Genomic DNA, 26468 nt, shown 5'->3' with positions numbered 1-26468 from the left:
GCATCCCCTCCTCAGGTGTGTGGGACCCCACTCCCCCTTCAGAGTCCCTGAGGGGAAAGCACCAACCCCAGGTTTCCAGAGGCTGTCACAGGCTCTGTCTCCTGGGAAGCCAACGGTGGGATGAGATTAGTATGCCGAAGTGGTATGAGAGAGTGGTCTCACCCATCAGCCCTGAGGACAGAAAGAGCAAGCCTGGGCGAGGCAGGCGCTGGGCTGTGATGCAGTGTCACCTAAGGGCTCAGCCGATGCCCAAGAGGAGCCCGAGGCTGGGATGGCCCTTCCGCGTTGTCCTCACGGGGATGCAGAGACTGAGCCTTCGTCCCCTGCATGGACCAGCCATTGGACGCAGCCTGCCCCAGGAGGTGGTGTGATCCTGGGCGAGGGGACTCTTCTGGGTAGGAGTGATGTCCATCAACAGTGACGGTGAGGGCTGCAGCCCCACAGCCTGTTCCCCTCGGTCTTCTAGGGGGTTCAGGGCGGCACGCTCAGCATCCACAAGGCGTTTCTCCTCCACGTTTCCAGGGCTAATCACCCTTCCTTGGGCTCCCCACCTAGGATCGGAAGCCATCTCCTGCCATTACCATTGCTAAAGTACTTCAGAGTCTCAGGGCCTCTCCAGGGTGTCTTTGCATGTTCCAATACCCATTTAAGTGACTCCTTACACCAAACACTCTCTGGCCCTTCCCGTTTTCCTGATGCGCTCCTCCACCAGGTGACTCTGGCATCATTAGGGAAGGAGGGGGCGGGGTGAGAAACCCACACTTGGGGGCTGCTTGTGTCCCACTGGCCGAGTTACATACAACTCAGAAAGGTCAAATCGGGAAACATCAGAATTATGTTTTGCTTTCAGCTCATGCATACCCTCGGAGTCATCCAAAAAGACACACATTTTCACACAGAAATCTGGAATGAAGTAATCAGAGAACACACATCTGGTGCCCTATGTGTGTCTGCCCTGCAGGTAGTAACGTGCCTGAACTCTCTGAGCAACTCGAGCCCTAGTGTAATCCATTTACTGCATTGCTGACATATTAATGCACGAAATGGCTCCCTGGTGATCTGAAAATGTTAACACGGTCACAGCCTGAGTGCATAACTTCATGTGGAAGTGACTCCGGCTCAGGGATAAGCGGCTGAAAAACAGTATAAAAGGGGGACTGGAGGGGCAAGAATAGATCAGTGATTTCTTTTTTCCAATTTTCAGGCAGCCCCAGAATGGATTTTCAGGACACGCTAGACAGCAAGACGAGCACATCCCAAATAAACAGGTCCTGCCGGCTCACCAAGTGTCCATCACAACGTTTATGTGTGGTCACATTGGTTTTAGCAAGCACGTCTGAACCAGAATTCTCCAGCTCCCATCACCAGCATTAAGAAGCAATCAGAATACAACCCATTCTGTCAGCCAGAGCACATTTTATTAACGGAGAGAGAGCATGATTCGCCTTATTAACCTCACAGGGGGAGTTTAGGACGTGGGAAGCACCACTCAGGTAGTATACCGTGAACTTGATTTAGAGGAGGAAGCAAAACACAGCATTATTACCAAAAAGTCCTCGCCAATAGTTCCCCCCAAAAAATGTATTAAAATCTTCAAATGTACAAATCTAAAAATATGTTACAACATTGAACATTATGACTCAAGTTTACTTTTTAAAATCTGCTGTAAAACATACTAAGCATTTTTCCCCATCCTGATTCTGTCTGTCTCCTGGACTTATAGCTCCTTCTCTGTCCTTGGTGGCGAAGGGGGCTAACCAGTTCCCGAGGTGGTGGCTACGAGGCTTGATCTGCAGACCTCTTGTGCTGGCTCCGGACGTGGCCCTCACCGCCGGGGGGCACCTCCTTTTGTAGGTTCGTCCCAATAGTCTTTCCCGCGGTCTCCATCCAGGGGTGCTGAAGGACCTGGTGGGCGGTGTAGCGCTTTTTGGGGTCCACCACCAGCAACCGGCTCACCAGATCTTTGGCAGCTGTTGAAGTGTGAGAAGGAAGGGGAAAGAAGTGAATGCAGGGGGCTCCGCAATGGTCTTCCCCACGCATGAAATAAGAGCACGAACACCCTCACCAACGCACGGGTGCAACGCTAGAGCAGCGCTATCCGTCGGAACTTTCCGTGACATCAGGAAACTTCCATGTCTGCACTACCCACCAAGGATCTGAAATATGGCTAGTGAGACTGGGGAACTGAATGTTCATTCTCTTTACTTTCAACTACTTTACATGTAAAGCCCCATAGCCATGTGCAGCCACGGGCCACCGTGCTGGGACAGCACAGCTCTAGAGGATGGCTGTTCATTTCTAGAGCCACAGGGCCAGGCTCCCTCCCCACCCCCACCCCCACCCCCACCCATGACACCCATGGCACGCAGTGAAGGAGAACAAATGGTGGCCACCTGATAGGTCTATGGATCTTAAATTCTGAAATCGATCGTCGGGCTGTTAAACAAAATACGTTCAGTCTCCTAAGTTGGTAAGTATGCCTCCATGTTGACAAAACTGAGACACATGTGAAAGAAACTGGAGTAAAAAATAGCACAGATTCAAAATGAATGTCATTTTTCTGCCCAAAACCATGACTGATTCCAGAGAGATGTGGTAGCAACTGGTGGGGCAGATGGCAGGCAAGGGGGAGAAAAGATTTCTTCTCCTGTGACTTGTTGGCTCTCCCTGGCCAGCTCCCTGAGCCTCCTTTTCAACCACTGAGAACAGAAACACCCACTTTTCTTTACCTTGATTGGGGGATGACTCTTGCTCTAGATCAGCTGCTCAGCCACCAATCAGTCCCTCCTCTGCACCACTGTCCAACCACCTACCGGGCATGGAGGCCACAGGATTTCTCCATGGCTGCGTGAGCTCAGCCCACAAAGTGCCCTGGTACCCATCCGGCCAGCATCACTCTGCCAAGGTCCTCAAAGGACTCAGCAGGGAGTAGGTCAGGTTTATACTGGGAATTCTCAGATTCACATGGGCATGTGTGGACAACTGGACACCTGGCCAACATGCCCACGCCCTCTCTACCCCTCTGAGCAGACACCCCTGGCTGCCCTTTAGCACTGTGGAGAGTGGCTGGATAAAGGGATCTCCCCAGTCTTGGAAGTGGGCCTGTGCCATTCTGGGGTCCTGATTAAGGGATCTAGAAGGGGGAACCTGGGCTCTGGGGGACACATCTCCTTAGCTCCAGAGTCTCCTCACTGTGTGGGGTGGATATAACGAGAGCAGGTCCCTCGAAAGCATGAGGCTCGGAGCAGGGGCCACCATACCCAAGTCTAAGGACACTGCTGCACAGAACTTTCTAAAGTGACTTTTAGCCCATCAGTTCACAAGTCACCGTTGGCTTGATCAGTTCAAGGCCCTCACTCCACCTGCAGCAAGCCACCCCTCCCCTCCACCTTATTTAAGTGGGAAAAAAATGAAGCTTTCGCCTCCCCTCATCCGCCAACCCCAAGTAAGGAGACAGGCTGGGGGTGAGGGCGGTTCGGTAAGTAATCTAAGGTGACATGGTTGGAGGAAAATTGAGGCAAAATAAAGTTCTTACTCCTACTTTTTAAGCTAAAGACTCAAAGACTCAAAATCCCTGAATATCTTGTTCCCAATTCTACAGGGGCACTGGGTGACACTAACAAATCAGTAGCAAACAGGAGGAAAGTTGCATTTGAAAGGGCCAAAAAGGAGGACCCCACATTCCTCTGCCCCACTGAAAATAGCTGAGGCCTTCACGCCCTACCTTCCAGAGCCCCTGTGTTCCAAGTATACCCTGCCAGGACCCCTGGCTGTACGGGCAAGATGTGCATTCCCAGTCTGCTCATTTCACAGCACTTCTCCATAGGAGATGACTTGGATCTGGAACTTTCCAAATGAGGGATGTACGTTGCTGATATTCTTCAACTCTAAAGGTCCTTCGCTGACTTAAGGAAAAGCATCTAAGGACTGCAACCAGCCATCCAACTTTTCCACTGAATCAAACGCAAGTCATGTTCTCAGAGGGCTACACAAATAAGTCTGCATGACCTCACAGGAAACAGAGGACACACGTCAACAGCCCATGTCTGTGCCCAGTTCTGTAGTGGGCTCTCCACTGTCTCATTCCACACCTAACACCTGCTTGGCAGTCGGAGCCCAGGACAGACTCTGGTTCTAATGGCCCATCCCCTTGTGCTCGGGAAGCCCCAGTCTCACCGTCAGATATGTTGTCCCAGTAAGGGGCCAGGAACTCGAAGTGGCCCAGCTGGATGATGTTAAAGAGCTCGTCCTGGTCCCGCTCCGGGCTGCGGAAGGGGGGGAAGCCGCACAGGAGGATATAGAGGATCACGCCCGCGGCCCACATGTCCACTTCCAGCCCGTAACCTGTGCGACAGGCAGAGACACAAGTGAAACTGAGACCAGGCGGGGTCAGATGTGAGGAGAAGGACAGTGGGGAATTGTAGCTCTAGGTCACAGAGGAACTCAGCTTCCCGTCAGCACCAGCCCCTTCTAAACACAAAGGCGGGCTTTGCTGCTGGGTCCTACAATGCGGGTCTACACCGCTGTCACTCAGCGTCTGGTCCTCGGACACCTGGCAGTTGGTAGCCCTTTGTTACTGGTCTGTGATAAAGATAAGCATAGAAATTGAAACCAAACATTGGGAAACTCATAGCAACTTGGCATGGCCATGACATCCACCTGCATGATCAAGGACACATCTCCACGAAGAGAGTACACGTCAGAGTTCGGGGTGGTCGAACACACGTGGGAGTTGCGTGTGGCCTGAGTGGTGACCTGGTCACACGTAGCAGGGCCTTGTGCAGGTCTCCACTGTATCAGAACACACAGAACCTTCACCAGCGATCGATCGAGAAGCCTTGGTCTACACCGACAGTGTAGCCCTCGTCTACACTCTACATCCTCTACATCTTCGTCATTCACTGTCTTCTCATATTTAAAAAATTTTTTACTGGGGCACCTGGGGGGCTTAGTTGACTATGCGTCTGACTTCAGCTCAGGTCACAATCTCACAATTCGTGAGTTCGAGCCCCACGTTGGGCTCTGTGCTGACAGCTCATAGCCTGGAGCTGCTTCGGATTCTGTGTCTCTCTCTCTCTCTCTCTCTGCCCCTCCCCCGCTCATACTCTGTCTCTCAAAAAATAAACATTAAAAAAATTAATATATACTAATGTACACTTTTTACTGACTCTCTTCTATGATTATAAAAGGACTAACATTCCTACCTATATCCCCCATGAACACACAAACACACATCCACGCACATTTATAATTTCTGTAATAAAATTAAAATCACAGTGTCCTTATCTTATGTCCTATTTCATTCATTTAGTATATAATGGTATTTGCCATATAAGAATTTCCCATGAGGAATATTTAAAAATCTTCAAGAAATACAATTTCTGAGAGCTGTGAGGATTCCCTTTATATAATGAATCGTCTATGATGTAATTTAAGTGTTCCCTGATTTTTTACACTGTAAATAATTCCGTGATGAACATCCTCATCTATGAAACAGTTCAACACTTCTCTGAGTATATTCTTGAAATAACATTCTGGAAATTAAATGCATAAAGAAATAGACAATGACGGTTTTTGCTGCCACTGCCCAGTCATCCACACAGCACTCCAACAGCAGTGTCTACACTTTCGAACTCCTGATAACTTTTTACCTTTGCAAAAGTGCAACTCTCGGCAACTGTCTCTTGGAAGTTCACTATGAAGCCCCAGGACTATGTTGTCAAGAGAAACCAGCAGAAAATTATTAGAGAAACAAATCATTCCTGCCCTCTTTCTGCCGGCTTCTCTGGTCTTCTTTCAGCTCTGTTCTACTCTTCCTGCTAAGGGGCATCTGGCTCGGCCTGGCCCCCCATCCTGAAATCTGCCCCCGGCCTCCGTGACACCATACTTCGCGTGTCCTCCTCCTACCTCTGCTGCCCTGTCCCCCGCTAACCCAGCCTTCTCTCTCTCATCCCCCAACTCCTGGCCTCCCTCCGGAGTCTGTCCCCGGGTGTCCTTGCTGGCACCATAAGGAGCTCATTACCTCACCCGCTCTCAGGCCACCATTCCCAAGCTAAGGAGTCTCAGAAACACATGCGCAGGCCAGAGCCTGACCTGCCTGCCCAGCGAACAACTCCCGGTGTCCATTCTCACATCTCTACCAAGTCGGTGCATTTAAACTCTCAACCCATCCCCCCTCTCCCCAAACTCCCCAGCTTTCCTCCTCACACCCCATCTGAGTTGGTACTGGCACCAGTGCTCAGGTTTGCCTCAATGTCCAGGTTGGCTCTTTGCATTCCTTCTTCTCTTATCCAGTTCATCGACACCTTCACTGGTACATCGATTCTGCTCAGGATTCTCCTGCCTCACTGTCTCCACTCTGCCCTGGCCACTCTGCCTGGCCACATGGAGTCCATATCCCTCTGCTTGGCCTCCTGAATTGTGGAGACCCAGGGCTCAACCCAGTCAAGCCAACTGGACTTCCCTCTGCAACACGGAGAAGACCACTCTTCTTAGTGGCTCTACCACCCAGTCCCCACGCATGTTCCCATCTCCCGGTCCTACCTTCTCTGCCAGGCTGCCGCCACTGCTGCTGGAAAACTCTCTCCTTTCTCCCCACCAACCCATCCAGAGTGTATCCACCTTATGTACCGGTGCCTCAACTGGTTTCTCTCAAAGTCCATGGTGGCTAAACGATGAGTCACATATTTGGAGCCATATAATAATAATAACAGTTTCCTTTTTAAACACATTACAGAATGTGTCACTGAAACCGTTCACTGGATCTGCACACGGGTTTGAAATGTGACACTCTGTTCCTTAAAATGCAAGGTTGGTGGAGGAATTTTTAAACTACTTGCCGTAAGACCCACTTCAAGTTTCTCCCATTAGAGACAGCCTTGGGCCAGTGGTACAAATGGCCTTGCTCACCTGAGTTCCCCAGCCAATTTTTCGTCATCTTTTATCTCCTGGTCCTGCACGCACATACGCATGCGCACGCACACACACACACACACACACACACACACACACCAGCCATATCCCTCCTGGACAAGGGCTGCCTAGATGAGGAAAAAGGCCACATGCTTTGGTCAAGGTCAGCTTCAAATATTCCCCTTAAAACCCAGTGCCAGCTTGGTGCCAAGTCCCTGAGATTTCAGACTGCTCCATATTGGAAAATGTAAAATATGAAATATTGGAAAGAAAACATTTGTCAATAAGGGAGCTAGAGTTCCACAGCGCCACGCAGAACACCTACCTTTCTCAGAGAGAATTTCTGGAGCTACGTAAGTCGGAGTCCCACACACAGTGAATATGGGTCTCACTACATGCTTCGCAAGGCCAAAATCAGCCAGTTTCAAGGTGGTAGACTTGTCCTCATTTCGCTGAACCTGTAAGAAAACAAAACCCCAAATCACCAAAATTGCGATGAGAACAAAGAAGAAAAACAAGGGAGACGACAAACATGCAAGATCAGGAGAAGCAAACAAGAAGCCTAGAGGAGATCATAGTTGACAAACCCAACCTGATTTCGGCAACAGGTGCTCACATTTTCACCCAAACAATGAATGAGCTACCCCGTGCTGTCCAACACAGGAACGCCATATTGCCTCAGATGGCTACTAAAACCAAATCAAATTGAAAATGTAGTTTCTCAGATGTACCAGCCACATTTCAAGTGCTCATGAGCCACGGATGGTTAATGGCCACCATATTGAACAATGCAAATATAAAAGGAACATTTCCATCATCACGGAAACTTCCATCAGGCACCACTGAGTTAGAACAAGGATCAATGATTTTTTTGAGCACAGATGAGCTTTAGGGAAGACTAGAAAATTCCTGTGGGTAACACAGAGTCTGGGCAGAAGCAACAAAGAAAGGGAAAGAAGTAGGAATTAGAAGGAAAGAAGTAAACAAGCAGTGGAAAAGGCTAAGTCCAGGCCCTAATTTGGGGGCAGGGGAGGCATTAAGGACCAAACAGTCCAAAAGTCTTTAATTCCAAATCTAAGACTTGCCACTGGATGGTCTTAGACTAATTTCTTTACTAATGGAAGCCTCAGTTTTCTCACTTGTTTAAAAAGCGGGGGGCGGGGGTGATCATTTCCAGCAAAGGGGCTTATGTCAGGAGTTTTGTGCAATGTCCACAATCTACCCAGCAAAGTTCTCATCTAGAGTAACCAACGGTCCAGGCTGCCGGGGGCTGAAGGGAACCCCAGGATGTAAACAGTGTCAGACGAACCAGGATGAGGTGGTTGTCCTTGTCTGCACATAAAACAGAATTATTGCTATTGAACCGGGATTTAGTCCCACATCAGTGAAACTGACAGACTGGGCTCTGTTAATGTTTCTGCGTGAAGGCAGAAGTTAGCTCTGATTCTTCCTCGAGACCCTCAGGGTTTTAGATGAGGGCCGAGTCCGTCATCTTGAGAGCACAGAGAAAATGGCCACCCTCAGCACTCAGAAACGGACGGAGACCCACTGTTCTCCTTTGTCCTCATCAAAGTCGATCCCACCTGAGTCTTGCTCTTCCCAACAAATCCTGCTGACTAGCTTTCTGATGGCTGGTAAGCCAATTCCCATTGCCAAGTTAATGAGTCCTGTCCTCCGTCACCCTCAAGGTCATGCTGGATGATAGATAAGGAAGAGGTGGCCGTTTACCTAGAAGAAATGACTCAAGAGCCACCATGCAAGACAGGAAAAGGTAAGACCTTGTGAGAGGGGGCAAAGCAAGCATCCCTTGCAGCAAGTAAAGGCTGCATTGGTTCCCTCTAGGTGGTGGAGGCAGTTTTCCACTTTGGAGAAAGGTTACATCATTGGGCACATCACAACCCCAACCTCCTCCAATACTTGCTGGTACCCAAATAAGGTAGAAAAGGCATCCCACAGCAGGTCTGTTTGACCTCCACACATCAGACGATGCTAAGACTCCGAGCAGCTGTCTTCCCCATGGGAGGCTCACCTCGACGAAGTCTCAGGACACTAAGAAATAAAGTCACAAGCCAAAGGGTCCCCACGGCCCCTCATTCCCAGGAGGTAGGGAGCTAAGCACACCTGGGCGATGCGTGCCTGCTTCCAACTCTCTGGCTAACATGGGCCCTGCCCAGGGGCTGTCCCTGCCAGCCGCCCCCGAAGCGGGTCTGTGCAGGCCTGGAAGATACTGGTTCCACACCAGGAAGGTGTTCCCAGCCCTTCCAGCAGCCTTGCCACCCAGCAGTCACTCTGACCTCATTTTGTCACAGAAAGGAGCCCGCGAAGCCCCTCCCAGGGAGCTGCAAAGGGGAGATTCTGTGAACGTGGCATCTTTTCCCTGCTTCGTCTGCTTCTTGGGAAAAATGCAGGCAGCCCACACAACACTTGGCATCACACCCTGCCTGGCGCTCTGCCCCCAGTAGAAAGCGCCATCCTCGGGGCTGTTAAGATCTCCGGCCCAGAGGAGAACTCATCCCTAAGAGGGAAGAGAGAATAGTGGAACCTTGAAGCACAAACAGAAAAGTCCAACTCTTACAGAGAGTTGAACAGTGATCACCAGGGACTGGGGGGATGGGGCACAGGGAAAGGGGGTCCAAGGGCACCAACGTGCAGCCATAAGAGGAATATGTTCTGGGGGAGCCTGGGCGGCAGCAGTCAAATAAATATCTGACTCTCGATTTGGGCTCAGGTCATGATCTCGCAGTTTGTGAGTCAACTCAGAGCCCACTTGGGATTCTCTCTCTCTCTCTCTCTCCCTCTCTCTCTGTCCCTCCCCTGCTCGTTCTTGCCTTCTCTCTCTCTCTCTCTCTCTCTCTCAAAATATCTAAATAAACTTAAAGAGAAAACGATGTATATGTTCTGGGAATCCAACATACAATACCGTATTGCATAATCTGCTAAGAGAGTAGATTTTAAACATCATTACCGAGAACAAAAAAATAAAAAAATAAAAACGGGTGCCTGAGTGGCTCAGTCGGTTAAGATCCGACTTCGGCTCAGGTCATGATCTCACGGTTCGGTTCGTGAGTTTAAGCCCCACCTCGACCCAGAGCAGTGAGTTTCGATGGACCAGAAGACAGAGAAATGGAGAGGTGGGCGGGGCGAGTTCAGATGTGTGCGCTGGGGCTGTGGCGGTCCCTTGGTCAAACCCCGCCCACTGAGGCTTCGGGGAGGAATGAGGTATCCATGGCAAAAGCCTTTTTGTAACAACTTGGTAAAATTCAGAGTTGAGAGACTGGCTCAGCCTCTGGTTCTGGGGGGCGGTGGGGGAGGGGAGGTAGGAAGGTTGGGGGCTTCCTCATGACCTGCACTGAAATAACTCTTCACAGGAAGAGTCCGTGTCACAAGCGCAGACTCTGAAGCCCCACTGCCAGGCTCAAACTCCGGCTCACGACTTACTGTGTAACTGGCTAAGGTAACTTGCCTTCTCTGTGCCTCCACTTCCTCATCTATAAAGTGAGGGATGAATGGGATGTATGATGACAATGTAAGAATTAACATTTCAAAGGTGTTATAAGCAGTGCCTGGCCCCTGAGAACCATGAACTTATTAAGAGTCTGTGACTAAACCCTGTTGTTTTAGCCTTATGACTTCTTGGAGAGCAAGACTGACTTCTGGCAAAATGGAAGTGCCGGAAGTCGTCCCTGACACTGTCCTTCCCCAAACCAGAGGCCCCTTTATCAGGCACAGCCCTGGTCCATTCTCTGCTGTCGAAGCCCCACACCTGCCCCCCTCCCTTAACATCAAAGCTGAATGCTCAGGGCAAAGGTGCCCCGAGCAGTGAGTTATGGAGCTACAGTAAAACAGGCCTAGCTGACGACAACCCAGGTGACAGCCCCTGGGGCCACCAGAGCCATAGGGGCAATTATCAACTTGTCAGCAGGCGCAGGCTCCCACATCTCTGCTGGGATAGGGGCAAAGGTTCCCAGGGCTCCCAGCGGTGTTTGGGGGCCAAGGGCAATGGAAAGACTCTGGTTCTCCCTGTGCCCACAACAGAGCCAAGGGTGCAGCGACACCCCAAAATCCAGGGCAGGCAGCCACTACCGGTTCCCCCAGATACGAGTAAGCTCTCCGAACTTGCTTTGGGCCTGCCAGCAAGCGTACAGCTCTGTAGGCAGAAAGTGTCTTAATTACTGAGCCTGAGCTACCGCAGGACCCCCTAATCAACCCCTCCCTAATTAACCTCACTGAAGGGGAAGTCACCGAGGTGGAGAACAATGCGATTCTGCTTCGCTCTGCACATCGAGTTAGATACAGCCCAGAAGTAGATGGGGAGGTAATTATTAGAATAACCTGGACCAGAAAATCTAGTTTGGAAGGGAGGGACAAAAAATAGTGTGGTGCTGTTAGTTTCCAAATGGATTGTCTACATTAATGGGTAATGGCTGTAAATAAAACCATGTCCCTCACCCACATTTGTAAATAATCCTAACCAAATAATCAACAGCAAAAGCATGTGGTTTATTTCCTACACCAAAATGAAATATGCATCCCCGCAAGAAATAAACTATTCCTTTCCTCAGACAGAACCCCCAACTCCAAAAACTGTCCCAACTGAAGGACCACTGGATTTAACATGGCGGAGACTCTGTCTTTGACTCTGAATATTTATTATATTAGATGTCCAGATGCTGGTGCCGACATTTTCATCCACCAAATCTGGGTTTTACGTGATTTCATGGCCTTTCTAAAACACACTGCTCCTCATCTCTTCCTGCTTTCTTTTTGCCCACAGCAAGGACCATGTCCAGAGCACCACCAACAGCAGATGCTGAGCCCCAGGTGTGGTAAGATCTGTGGAGTCCCTCGTCCCTTCCAGAAAGTGGCCCAAGGCCACTCGTGGTTTTAATTCTCCAGTCTCCAGCAGGAGACTGTCCACAGGAATATCACATCCGGCAGGGCTGTCGGTGTGACTCCAGGCTTCTCATTCACTTCACCTACATGAGCAGCTTGATTGTCCTGAAGACCATGCGCTGACTGTTGCGAGTTTTGTTTTGTTTTGTTTTGTTTTCAGCAGGCGCCTGCCGTTCTCCGCTTCCGAGCCAGACCTACCGTAATCTTGAAATCTAATGAGTGACATCGCCCCAGGATAATTCTCCCTCCTGGCCTCTGTATTACTTTTGAAACCATCGGATTTTTCCACCAAGACAGGAACTCTACCAACTACCATTCACCCCTGATTGAAATCTCCACATGGAAAGAATTCCACACTTTATCCAGCAGCTCAGCCCATTAACAGCCAGCTTAACTTGTGAGGAGGTTCACCCTTATGTTGATTCCAAATCCCACCCCCATCCTGTTTTCTAAGCCTGCCCCCTGGACTGACGCTGAAGAAGGGCACAGTCCTCCCAAAGATGGGAAACAAGGATCACGACCCCCAGGCCACCTCTGCCTTCTCTAACTTCACATCTGAGCACCCTCCAGCTGATCTTTGTAAGACCTGCCCTCCTGACCATCACCCCTTCTCGCTCCTTCTTACACTAAATTCACTGGGAGCTGGTTAGAGATCCAGGCTTCCCCAGATCCACTGAACCAGAACCTACATGTCCACAAGACCCTGGGGTGATTTGTGTGCATTGTCAAGTTCTGGACAATCTCCATTTCATCGATGCTTCTTTTAACGAAGAATGCCCAGGAATGAACACTACATGATCAGGACGGCAGACATCAGGCCTCTCAGTGGATGGGGCACTGGGTTGCCATAAGGACAGCCAAAGAGGGGGTCTGGGTGGCTCAGTGGGTTAAGCATCCGACTTTAGCTCAGATCATGATTTCACTGTTTGGGAGTTCAAGCCCTGTGTTGGGTTCCTCGCTGACAGCACAGATCCTGCTTAGGATCCTGTCTCCCTTTCTATCTCTCTCTCTCTCTCTCCCAAAATAAATAAATAGATTTTTTAAAAATACAGCAAGGACCCCACTCAGCATCCCTCTCCAATGCCCCTTCCTCAGAAAGCCTTTGCAGCAGATCAGAACATGTCACCCCAAATTATGCCACTTTGACATATTGACTCTTGAGCTGAAGACCCTTGAGAAATAGCAAGAAGTACTCTCTAACCTACCCCTTTCTACTTAGAAGCAGGACACAGAGTCTCCGGTGAGGAAGGTGGCCTCCCTGCCCCTGGGCACAGGCCACTGTAAATTGCCAGATGCTCTGGCCACTAAGGGATGCACTAAGAGAAGAGCTTGCATTGAACTTATGAAACAGCTCTATGTCTCCCGTTATTTTACTTTCCACAATTTGCTGCTCCTAAAAGCCTAAAAACCCTTTTCCCTTCATCGTTTAACTGTGCTAAAAATTTATCTTTCTTTTAAGATGCTTCTATAAGCCCCAAGTTCTAACTACCCATCTGATTTACTCATGACAGAATTTCTCCATTTTTCTTGTTAATCTGTCTTTTATCGACTTAATTTGCAGAGCCCTGCCAAAGAACCCTGGAGGGTGGAGAAAAAAAAGGTTTTATTCCTCCCCTACTTCTCAGTGGACGAGGTTTGGCCGAGGGCCCACCACAGCCCCAGGGCACACATCTGAAGTCCCCTCGCCCACATCTCCATTTCTCCTCTGTCTTCTGGTCCATTGAAAGTCACTGCTCTGGGTCATGTCCCTTCCTGGGCTCTGTTTTCGGCTGCCCTCCAACTGCAAAAATGTTAGAGATTAATTTACATGGCATGGCACTGCATCTGCGTCCATCACCTCCTTTTCCAGCCATGCCAAAGTTCCCCGATTTGAATTCAGGTGATCCATATTATTTACACAAGCAGCCATATAACATCTGGTCTCGAAGATTCAAGAGAATCTCTACTTTTCTGAACAATTAACAGCCTCCTCTCCTTCAATGGTACCTCAATTTAAGTGTGATCTTGTGAGACACTTGGGTGGCTCAGTTGGTTGTGTGTGTCTTCGGATCAGGTCATGAACTCATGGTCTGTGAGTTCGAGCCCCATGTTGGGCTCTGGGCTAACAGCTCGGAGCCTGGAGCCCGCTTCAGATTCTGTGTCTCCCTCTCTCTCTGCCCCTCCCCTACTCATGCTCTGTCTGCGTCTCCCTCTCTCTCTGCCCCTCCCTTGCTCATGCTCTGCATCTCTCTGTCTCTCAAAAATAAACATTAAAAAAATTTTTTTAATGATCTTGCAATGTTCATCTCTGAACAGAAGATGGCGGCAGAGGATGGATGGTAAACAGGAAGTGGCTACCCTAAGAAACATTCACATGTGGGTAAGCCTACTTTTCTTCTTGATCCTTCATAACCTTTCTAGTCTCTTCCGTCCAAGGTTCCATTTTCAACTGGCTATGTGGACTTATACAATCTTAGAAACCAATTCACACTGAAATACCAACGCCTAAAACCAATTTATATGTCAACAGCAAAAGACACCGTAATACAAGAGTGACTGAAGACATCAGTGAGAACAAAGTCTTCCCTGGGAACTGCCGTATGACAGGCCTATGATATGCCTTCACCCTCGTTCTCTTCTAATTAATTAATATCCGATATTCATCCAACAAATATCTACAGGCCTACAGTGTGCCAGGCACTGTTCTAGGTACTAGGAATAGGGAATGAAACAGATAAAGTCCTTGCTCTCATAAAGCCTTCTTTCTATTAATAAGTAATGTTCATATGAATATGTAATGTCCCACAGTGATAAGTGTTATGAAAAAGTGAAATAAAGGCTGTGTTGTGTAGTGTAGTTTCTATTTAACCATATGTGGCTATTTATTTTTAAACAAGATTTAAAGTTCAGTTCCTCAGACACCCAAGGTTCATTTCAAGTACCCGTGCAGTAACAGCTACTGCGCTGGGCAGTACAGAGATAAGACATTTCCATCATCATGGAAAGTTCTACTGGATAGTGCTAGACTTGACTGTGGCAGGGACTGGTAATTTAAACAGGAGAGTTAAGGCAGAGCTCACTGGGAAAGTAACCTCCGAAAAAAGTCAAGCATGACCCATTATCGAATCTGCAGAGAAAGCTGTTAGGGTGGAGGAAATAGCAAGTACAAAGGTCCAGGGACATGCTTGGCCTAATGGAGGAACAGCAAGTTGGGGCAGCAGCAGAATGAATGAAGGGGTAAGTGTTCATAGTGGAGCTCTGAGAGGAACTGCCAGAGGCCAGGTCATGCAAGACCTTGGAAGCCATGGAAATGAATGAGGCTTTTATTCCATTCAGTGAATGGCCCTGAGACATTACATTTGGAGAAGATCACTCAGGCCCTTGCGGAAGGAAGCCATAGAAGGAGGACCAGCGAGGAGGCTACTGCCACAGTCCCAGCAGGAGATGATGGTGGCTTGGTCTTAGGTGGAGTGGAGGCGGGGAGAAATGTCCTGCATAAGGGCAGAGAGAAGGCTCAAACACGGAGGGTGAGGAAAGGGGCTCCAGGGCGACTCTGAGGTTCCTACCGTGAGCAGCTGGGCGGGTGGTGGCCCCATCTCTGTGACGGATAAGGATGTTTCGGTAACCTGGCTGGAGTTCAGGACAGGATGGAACGTGGAAGTCTACAAACAGTGAGTACAGACACCTGCTTTGGGTGCGTGTGTGTGTGTGTGTGTGTGTGTGTGTGTGTGTGTGTATGTAGACTTCATAAAATGGGGTAATAGCTGGAGGGGGATGTGCAGAAAACAAGGGTTTGTTTCCTTGTGTTGGGAGAGTAGTACACATGTTTACATGATGACGAAGCCATCCTCTAGGATGGAGAAGTCAGGAGAGACGAGGAGGTTCTGGGTGGAACCCGGTTTCTGACATCCTGGGTGTGAGATGCCCACCACATCCAACGACTAGGCGGTGACCTGAAGTGAGTAACTAAATAGAAACCCATCCTGTATGACCCAGGAAACTTCTACCGTCCACCGTCCCCTCCTTCATCAGCTGGGCTGGCCACACCTGAACCAGACGCTGGCTAGCATGCAGGACCTACACCACAGGCTCCGCGGTCAGACACTCCCGGCTGGGGGACCCTCCCGCCACCCCCTCAGTTCAGTGTAGCCTCCATTTCCCCATGCATATATGGAAGTAGAGAAGCCTTCCTCATAGAGTTGAAGTGAGAATTCTATGAAAATGCAAGATGCACAGAACCGTGGAGCAATGTGCTACCATTACATGGCAGGGTGGCTCTGATGGGGTGGGGGAACACAGAGCAGAGAGTCAGTGTCACAGTGTAACAAGTACAGGCAGTGGCTCTCCAGCCGGGACAGTCTCCCACCACCACCGCCCTGGAGATACCGGACTGTCTGGAAACATTTCTGTGGTCAGAACTCTGGGGAATGCTACTGGCATCTAGCCGGCAGATGCCAGGACGCTGCTAAACCCACAATGCCCAGGACAGGCCCCCACAGCAGTCATCCTGCCCAAATGCCAGTAGTGGCACCGTTGAGAATCCTGGTGCAGAACGACAGAAATAGGGCCAAAAGCATTAGGTTCAGACTACAGTGACCGTGCCCTTGTGAAACAGACAACAGACGAAACCATCACGACGTTTCCAAACAAATGTGCCTTCCACACTTCCCTGTCTCTTCGGATGGAAACCCAGCTTCTTGGTCTCCCTGATACCGGAACCCACCCAGTTCCCCGACTCTCAAGGACCAAAGTCCACATTCGGGCATAGAACTTGCTAAGGAAATCATTCAATCCAAAGTCAAGCAACTAAACTGTCGAAGATACTTCCATCTTGCAAAGAGCTCAGAACTAGGATCAAAACTGCGTGGATCTGTTTTAGCTCAGCTCCTGCAAACGAGCCAGATGGCCTCCACTTTGCCTTTTTCTGAGCCTATTTTATCACCTACGATATGGGAGAGGTCTCCAGACTTCCCAGGCACACCTAACTTCCTGTTATGCTACATTCTACCAGGATTTGAAAACTTGCAGCAATAAAAGATCCCTTTTTCCTCAGTGTTTGCATTCCGGGATAGCAAAAAACAACAATGAAAATAAAAATAAACTTTAAAAAAGATTAAGATCGGCCAAGCACCAGTCCAATAGAGTGCCCAGGAGCTTGGATGGGTCCTGGGATCAAATCCCACGTCTCCTATTTTCTCTGTGACTCTGGGCAAGTCGCTCAACCTCTCTGTGACTCAGTTTCCTCCCTTGTAAAGTGAGGCGAGTGCACCCACTGCACGGGGTGCAGAGAGCAGACAGCAGGCAGCAGGAGGGAAGGGCCTGGAGCAGCGCTGGGTCTATAGTGAGCACCATGTTCCCTGTCACAGGTATAATTCAGTCCCTTTGAATTACTGAACTAAAAGGAAGTGAAGATTTTTTTTTCAGCCTCCCTGATTCTATCCTTCACCACCTCGAGTCCCTGGCATTTGTTAAAACTAAACTTTCACATAAAATAATAAGAGAAACATGACCATTAGAAAGCCACAGGTAAGTACCTAAAAGCTGAACAGCTTTCATTTGCCCACCACCACCAGTGAATGTGGGCAGGGCCTGATCTGCATGAAACAAACAGACACAGAAAATCTAAATTTGAAAATAAACTAGGGGAGGGGGGTGGCTCGAACCACAAGGTCATCCTTGGCACAGCCCTTGAACAAGCTTCCCTACTGCAGGACTTTGTAAGCCTGGTCAGTATCGAGGTATCAGGGAGGGGACTGTCCTGTTCCACACCCAAGACCCCCCACACGAGCACAGACATCGAGCACAAAGGGCATGGCTATGCCAGAGGCAGCCATGGCTGAACAGGAGGACTGGGGGTCCGTGTGCATAACACCAGGGCTGGGACATCCCCACCAGGGCTGGGTGAATAAAGGCCAAGAGGAGGGGAAAGCATTTGAGAGACGCCGTGTCCATAGGATGAAGAGGCCCAGCTCTCGGTGAAGTTGGGAGCCTCCCAGGAGATCCAAAAAAGTTGCCCATGAAGTTTGGGTGATTCTAGAAACAGAGGCCTGGTGGACATGTCTCATCTACAGCTTCCTGAAGGCTATAATCCCCAAATTTGCCCTACAACCAGCAGTCCCCTAGACCTCCTGAAAAAGGACTCAGAATCATCCCAATAGCCCCACAATAGAGATGGAGAAAAGAGGGAGGGAGGCCACCCCAGAAATGGCCTTGCACCAGCCCCATGCTGAGCAGTGAGGGCCCCAGAGGGGCCCACATGGGCGGTGCCTGCTCTGCACCCACTCCAGGGGCACACCTTCTTCAGTGACGTCAAGAAACAGCAGCAAGTGTTTTCTACTTCCGCACCCAAACCTTCCCTGTGGGGAACGGTACCTAATGGCCTGGCCACTGGGCAGAATCCCCCCAAAAGTAAGCACAAGAAAACATCTCAAAAGCATCCTAGGTTATGAAAATGTGTGCTTGGAATGTTTCTTATGCACCACCCACGGTGCCTGGTCGAGGGGCCAAGGTGAGGCTAAAATACAGGCCAAAGCGTATGCGACAGGGTGGAGAAGCATATTGGCCAAAGAACCATACTAGCCACAGGGCCATGTGACACACGAACAGAGACAGCCCCTTCTCTCACTGACTGGCACATGCCAGCAGGGCCCACACAGCAGGCCCACAAGTGGCTGGGCCATCTCCTCCCCAGCCGTCCCACCCTATATGACACAGAGTCTGCAGAGACAGCTCAACACACCGTGTGTGCACCCTGCTTCCAAGCAAAGCCGGTGCCCAGGCCCCCTCTGAGCTGTACGGCAGCCACGGCCAGTGCCACGGCCGGTGCCACAACTGCTGCCCCACCCCCAGCTCCTTCCTTCCCACAGACCAGACTTCACCCAGCCATGGGGCAACTTGCATCGTGAAAGGTGGGCCCAGGCAAGATGCGCCCGTAGGGACTGGGCCCAAGTGGCAACCATTCGTCTGGTCCAAAGGAGGCCACATGATGCACCCTGGCCAATGTGCTAGAACAGGGGGTGCACCGAGGAGGCAGATTTTCCTCCACTTTCAAAAGGGAGATCGCTGGCACGAGTCAACCCCCTATTTTCCTGCCATTTAGATGGGTGTGACAATGTGACCCTTGAAGACTGGTAGACATTCAGGGGCCCTGAGAGAAATGGCAAAAACTGCCCTGGTGTGCTTGGCCTGCTCCATTAACCTCCCTGTAACCTCGGGTCTCCAAGCTTCTCATCACGTGAGACAACTAGGATCTCACTGTTTGAGCCCTTGCTCGGGGAGGGTGTGCTCTGCAGGCTGTTAGCATCCCCTGAGGGCTTATTATCACTGCAGCATCTCAGGCCCCTCCCCCTCCCCAAATCAGCATCCGCATCTCATCAAGACCCAGCGACTCCTGTGCACCAGATGGTTTGAGAAGTGCCGATTCACCCCCACTGCTGTCAGGGGGCCCTACCGCCACCGGAAGGTGGCTCAGCTGTGGCCAGGAGAGCCAGCAAGGATGTCCTCTCCATCTCCTTATCCTCTCCTCAGCCCTGATGACGCAGCTGGCCCCCCTGGACACAGACACAGGCAGTATCTGCTGGGCACACATCTTTATGTTTCTACTTCTGACTCCCTCCCAAAAAAGATGATGAACCAACATAAAACACCAAGCCCACAATGATATGGCCAGGCATATAATTTATCAAAACCCCCAAGGTCAAGGTCCTACCCAGTCAAGCCAACGTGATTACAAACAGAATTATTATTGTCATGGGCACCATTACTTATTCATGGGCTTCCAGGGGCACTCTGGGATCTGACAAGGTCAAAACATCAGAGATGATTCCTAGAGGGAAAGTTTACCATCTTGAAAAGGCACCTGGGGCCAAAGGCGTGGGTGTGCTGCCCACCTAGATTCTTAGACAAATAATCCTTTAACCTGATTCTAGATATTCTATCCAACTGGCTGAAAAGGATTTTAAGAGTTCTGTCTAGACACGGAAAAGTGGAGTCTCCTTGCACAAAATGGTCATTACCAATAAAGGTTGGGAAGGGATCAACAGGGTAAGAATGTCTGTTCTACTGAGCCCTTAGTCCGAAGGCCCAGTCAGAACAGTGCAGTCACACTGGCCAAGTTTAAAGCATGAGAGAAGAACCACATCCCCATCTCTACTTCTATGTCTCTATTTGTTGCAGTGTCTCCCTCCCGTCGCTCCTCTCTGTCCTTCCTCTCCATGTCCTCGAATAAACCCTAACACGTAGGACGTCTGGAAGAAGGGGAAACGGCCTGCAGTTTCATATCGTTGCAATTAGAAAACCAGATCTTAGACCCTGGACGCTTGAAGAGATTTGCCAACTTGCTTCCCCAGAGGAAGGGCATTTTGAAAATAGAGATTTTCAGAAACTTAACGTTAGATCCTCAAATGGCCCAGAGGAAATCATTCTCTTAGCCTGGCAACAACCCATGTGTACACAAGTATTAAGGAGACAACAGATTGCTAAAATGTTTATCTTCACTAAATGATTTGAACTTGGAGACTCCTTGGGGGAATGAAGTCACTTTTTTAGAAGAGATTTAACAAGGTTGGCAACCATGAATAATCCTTTAAAGGGGCCTCTGTGACTGATAATATACTGTCTCCAATATATTATCAGACATCTACCGCTGTAGGTGACTCTTTCAAAAGGAACAGATGAAGGAAAACCTTGGTTATCAAAATGACCCAGTATCTAGAATCTTGAAGACTCAAAGAAGTCTCCTGAGGGGTACCTGGGTGACTCAGTCGGTCAAACGTCCAACTTGGGCTCAGGTCATGATCTCACCATTCGTGAGTTTAAGCCCCGAGTCAGGCTCTGTGCTGACAACTCTGAGCCTGGAGCCTGCTTCAGATTCTGTGTCTCCCTCTCTCTGTTCCTCCCCCTCTCACACTCTGTCTCTCTGTCTCTCAAAAATAAACAAACATTTAAAAAAATCTCCTGAAAGTTCTGGCTATGTGGTCCAGGCTTACACATTATGTGGATTCACCGTATGGATACTTTTTCTCTTTCTGGAAACTTAAAATGAGACCGAGAGCCACTCTCATGGACATAAACCTGACGTCATAGCTCGGTGTCTCCTGTGGAATTCACCCTGGGATTCCTGAGATGAGGTATATCTCCTTTAAACCTGTCTTCTCACAGACATGATCACTGCTGGCCCACGGCCTAAAGGCTTGTATCACTGTGCTTTTTCTTTAGTGACTTCATGCAATTGCTGAAACCCCGTTCTTGACTTTGCTAAGTATTCCCTAACATGATAGGCTTCCTGGTCCTCAAATTTTTAATTGATGCAACGGGTATATATACACATGCGTGAATATTTGGACCATTAAGGAGAGGACTGGACACCTCTGTCTTAGATGCTATGGGTGAAGGAGACCAGAACTGAAGCTGGAGGAAGAGACATCACGCTGCTGGTGAGGAACCATGCACTGTGCAACTGCGAGCAGAGCGCTAGTCACTGAGTCCTTCTTGTGCATCAGGGAAGAAGTGGAAAAAAGAACTTAGAGAATAAAAATAAACAAAATGATTGGACAGGCTTATTCCCGAGGCAAAATGGGCAAGAGGTGTGTTTGGCCATTTTTTTTAACTCTCCTTATCTTCCTTACCACCCTTGGGGACGTCAGTCACTGACCTGTCCCAGTCACCGTCAGGGGTTAATCTAGAAAAGTCTGTCCCCTTCCCAGAACCCACGAGAGGCCAGAAAGAGCACAACTTTTATGCTTGATGAGCTGGGATCTGTCCCCACACCATTTCCCCTGGATTAAAAGGGTCTTTGCTCTAAGCACTTTAGTGCCTGCCGCCCACCCCCTGCCATTCAGCCTGTTTCCAGAGCCAGGCCCTGCCCTCCTGTGGGACAGATGACCTCCAAGAGCCTATGCTCACATCTGACCGGTCTTCAGTGACTTCCCCCACCCACACCCTCAGCTTTCTTCACCACAGACAATGTCCCAGCTGTTGGCCATAAATGGCCTGGCCTGCCCACTCCCCAGGCTGCGTGGGCTGCCCCGTCCTTCTCACCTGTCCGGCTCCCGTCTGCCCCTCTCCTCCTCCTAGGGACAGTCAGCACCACACAGCGCATCGCAAGCCCACCGAGGGAGCACACACTGGCAGAAGAAGCAACTAACATTTCTGCCAGCTGGAAATTCTCATAATTAAAACTTCTTTTGCCAGATCTCAGGAGTCGAAATAACCCAAAGGGAAAGGATTGCTAGCATCCTATCAGGAAATGTGACCGGTAGAAAAAGATAAACTCAGTAACACAGGCCTAAAATTGTACCCGGGGGCCCAATTAGCAAACACAAATATTTCTGTTGATTAAAATAACAGGATAAGCTTGCTGTGGTCATAAAAAGCTCTTGATACACTCAGAGAGTCTCTAAAAGAACCAATAGTCATAATCACTCATGGAATCTGAAGTTAGTTCTAATATGAACTCACTTTCCTAAGTCCAGCAAAGTCAGGCCTTAACTCAGTTGCCAACGGCTAACGGACCAAGAAAGAATCACTTTGAGAATGCAAGGCCCCGCACAAGTGCAAAACACTAAATGAAAAGCAGCTGAACATTCATTGATGAATAGTGGGCAGCCTGGTCGTATTCAGAAAAAGTAGATCTTAGAAAACCAGCCAAGTTTGTGAGCAAGTTTAGGAAGAAGAACCTTCTAAACCCAGACAATGAGCCCATTGTCAAATCCAGCTCTGTCCACAGCTCTGTCTGAAAAGCCAAGACACTGACATTAGAGACCATTTAGATGTTTGACATAACAGTATGTTGAATTTTACTCACCCAGAAAAAGGACCAACGTGGCTTATAAATGTGACAGACCTGTTCATGCAAGATAAATGCAAGCTGACGAACTGTCCACAGGGCAGAAAAGATCTTAACCTATTTCACAAAAGAAGGCTCAAATATGGAGCTTTTTGCAGTTTCTGAAAGAGCCGCAGCACCACCACACACACAAAAAAGGTTTTATTAAAAAAAAAAAAAGAACAGTGGGCTTCCTCTGAAATCAGAAAAGAGAGAAGGGTCTAAATATCAGTTACAATCAACGCCAATAAATAACTCACATCTTGAGACTGAAAAATGATAGCTACTCTGCAGTTGTGCCTCTCAGAACACACACACTTCTGCCCTTCAGGGCATGAAAAACATACCTGTACTGACATTTAAATCCATGAAGAGCTGCCAAATGACCTCTCAAAGGCCGTTAGTCTGTCCATACGAAATACGTTCCTTGTACTTTTTCTAATTCCTCAAGGAAACTTCTCCCTGAAATCTAAACCGGTGCTTTCTCCACTTCAAAAATTGCTGATGAGTAGGGGCACCTGGGTGGCCCAGAGGGTTGAGCTTATGGCTCTTGGTTCTGACTCTTCATGACTCTTCATGATTCAGGTCATGATCTCACAGTTCATGACTTCGAGCCCTGCATCAGGCTCTGCGCTGACAGTGTGGATCTGCTTGGGCTTCTCTCTCTCCCTCTCTGTCTGCCCCTCCCCCACTCACTCTCTCAAAAATAAACAAAGCAAATAAGAATTGCTGACAAGTAAGAGCCTCTGTTGTCTAAAAGATAAGCTAGCTTAACACATTGGTTCTGGGGACCTGGTTGAGGAAAATGTGAGCTTAGGTGACTGATCCTATAGGATAAATTATCTAATTTCACATATTCAGGACTTGTATAATCCTTATAATGCTTTATGAGGCATGTGCCCAAAATGTTCAGCTCAGGGTGACCCAAGAAGGCCTCTAATCAGCATCTCTTCTGCTTAGACATTTCAGAGACTCATTTCAAAGTGTCTATTATGACAGATACCATATGTTTGCACTCATAGGTCTAGCAGGAAAACAAGAGAGACCTAATGGAGGACCAGGGAGAGCGGAGGAGGGAGAGAGAGTTGGGGAGAGAGAGGGATGCAAAACTTGAGAGACTATTGAATGCTGAGAATGAACTGAGGGTTGAAGGGGAAGGGGGAGGGGGAAAAGGGTGGTGGTGATGGAGGAGGGCACTTGTGGGGAAGAGCACTGGGTGTTGTATGGAAACCAATTTGACAATAAACTATTATGAAAAAAAAAGTGTCCGTTATGAACAAAGCCCAGCGCACCACACGGGGAAATCACAGGGCCTCAGACCCCAAAGAAACAATCAAGCAGCAAGTGAAGAGAGGATGGGACACTCCGCAAATGCAGAAGTGAAATGTTTTCGAAGGGAGACATCCCATAGGAATTCTCTCGGGCAACCAAAGTGCCTCTTCAATCCTATTAAATTCGGGCAAAACCAAGGTTCCTTGGCTTGGTGGTCAACACAGACCTCATTTCACCAGATAAGTAGCTTGATTCACTCGGTATTTCTGCTGCAAGTGGGAGCAGTTCACGGACAGATGAAAGCACCAGCAAAAATATTCCCCGGCTAGGGCTACAGCCCTGAAATTAAAGAAAGCTAACGCCCTCCCAAAAAGAAACAAATAATGTGGCTCATCGACATCATGTTCCCCATTCGCTCCATCTGCAGCAAAATGGCCTTCGATGCCTGCTCACAACATATACCAAGTCATTTCTACAGCACGACAGTAGCCATTTCTGATGGAATGTCTGCTGTTTGCAGGCAGTGCGCTATGGTCTGAGTCCATTCATCCATCTAAGATGCAAAGAAGGTCCCCCATGTGACAAAATTGTGCTAGGTCTGGGGGTAAAGTCTGAATCAAACAAAGCACCTGCTGGCATAGAACTGGCTTTCCAGTAAGAGGAGAAAGAAAACAGAAGAATAAATAGGGGACATATCAGGTGGTGATCAGGGCTATGAAGAAAGGGGGACAAAGGCCCGTGAGGCATGCTGTCCTAACAGAGACGACTGGGAACACATGTGCAGCTCAGACACACTGCATTTACTGACTCGTTGTAATGAAAGAGATGCCACACCGCTGGGAGCCAGGCATCCAAACGAGAGCACGTTCAAAGGACTTACCCTAGGCTCTGGATTATTAGGTGACTTGGGGGAGAGTTCGAGAAAGCAGGACTTTGCTCGGAATTGGACACTGTCAGGAAGTGAAGGTCGTTCTACGATTCGGTGTATTAGTCATTCTTACCAAGGAGAGAGGAGGAATGAAATGAGGCAGCCACTCAGAGTAGCTGAAAGGGGCCACATTTGTGGTTTGGGCAATTTTGGTTTTGTGTGCATTTGGACGTGATTATAAAGGGCCCTTGCTTTTGTCTTAACCCATCATGGTCACAGAGCATCATTATCCAACGGTGGTGTTTTGGCTTATTTATGTTCAACAGGCAAATGGCATGGCTGAACTGTGCCAGCCCAGCTCCCACCCATCAGGGGCTGCTCGTCTCTGTCCTGCGCCCCATCTTCCTTCAACCCTGCCAGACGTGCACTATCGCTATTTCTCTTTTATAAGTGAGGAAACAAAGGCCCAGCGAGGTGAAAGACTTATCCGACAGCAAGCAAGTCAAAAAGCCAGGATTCAGACTCAGCTTATCTGACCCAGGGCCAGCCTCTTACACCCTCCTCACACAGGGAGGGGCTCCTGTAGCATTAAGTTTTTTGGGTTTCTTTTTGGTTTGTTTTTGTTTAAAATTTTTTTTTTAATGTTTATTCATTTTTGAGAGAGACAGAGTGAGAATAGGGGAGGAGCAGAGAGAGAGGGAGACACAGAATCTGAAGCAGGCTCCAGGATCTGAGCTGTCAGCACAGAGCTTAAAGTGGGGCTCGAACGCACTAATTGTGAGATCATGACCTGAGCCGAAGCCAGATGCTTAACCGACTGAGCTACCCAGGCACCCCATTATGCTCAGCCTTTTGAATACCCTTGACAGCCAGTTATCTTCAAAAGGGCCAGGGGGCATTTCCATGGAGGGCAATGCAATGCCCCAGGGAAGCTGCTGCTGGTAGACACCCCTGCCACTTAGACCAGAGGATGTGCAAATGCCCCAGAAATTAAGTGCGCCTGGTCACTCTCAAGGGGAAAGCATTTTCCTCCCAGGAATGAGGAAGCATTTCCCATTCTATCTAAACTGGAAGGTCTGTTTTTCGATAATCATCAACACCAAGGTATCTCAGCAACTTAGGACCTACAACCAGAGTCTGAAATAGGGAACAGCAATGCTAAAGCACACATTTGGACCCGGGATGCCGGGGTGACCGCTAGGAGGCGGGCTTCCCGACCACCAGGCAGCGAGGCTTACCAGCAGGTTTTCCGGCTTGAGGTCCCGGTGGACGATGCTCTTGTCGTGCAGGTGCACAAGTGCCCGGCACAAGTCCATGAGCATGAGCGCGGCGTCGCGCTCGGGGAACTTGACGCTCTCGACGATGGCGTCGAAGAGGTCCCCGCCCTGCACGTACTCCATGATCAGGTAGATTTCCGCCTCGGTCTCGTACACCTCGTGCAGCTTCACGATGTTGGGGTGCGAGAGGCTCTGGATGATCAGGATCTCGCTGTCCACCATATCTTCCTTGCCCTTGAGCTTGGACTTGTCAATGATCTTCATGGCATAGGCCTGCCGCGTCTCGCGGTGCCGGCACTCCTTGACCACCGCGAAGTTGCCGTCGCCCAGGACACGGCCCGCCTCGTAGTGCTTGTGCACATCGGCCACCAGGAGGCCCGCGGGCCGCCGCCTGCGGCCGCCGCCCCAGGCCTCCCTGTCCCCACGGGCGGCCGGCTTTCTG

At 49.4% G+C, this 26468-nt stretch overlaps 1 protein-coding gene across 1 annotated transcript in view; it reads right to left on the bottom strand.

Annotated features, from left to right (window-relative positions):
* Positions 1-1396: 1396 nt before the first annotated feature.
* Positions 1397-26468, bottom strand: part of DCLK3 (doublecortin like kinase 3) — a 26167-nt gene continuing 1095 nt past the window's right edge. Inside the window, exons 2-5 of the mRNA XM_029940866.1 lie at positions 25988-26468; positions 7238-7370; positions 4177-4344; positions 1397-1970 (exon numbers count right to left, since the gene is read on the bottom strand). The exon at positions 25988-26468 is cut by the window's right edge and continues 26 nt beyond it. Coding sequence (XP_029796726.1) covers positions 1777-1970; positions 4177-4344; positions 7238-7370; positions 25988-26468 — 976 coding nt within the window. The 3' untranslated portion in view covers positions 1397-1776. The remainder of the gene's footprint in view (positions 1971-4176; positions 4345-7237; positions 7371-25987) is intronic.

The sequence above is a fragment of the Suricata suricatta genome, chromosome 5 (genome assembly GCF_006229205.1).
Source record: "Suricata suricatta isolate VVHF042 chromosome 5, meerkat_22Aug2017_6uvM2_HiC, whole genome shotgun sequence".
Lineage (NCBI taxonomy): Eukaryota > Metazoa > Chordata > Mammalia > Carnivora > Herpestidae > Suricata > Suricata suricatta.
The sequence above is the reverse complement of the archived record's forward strand: the minus strand, read 5'-3'. Positions and strand labels throughout refer to the sequence as shown.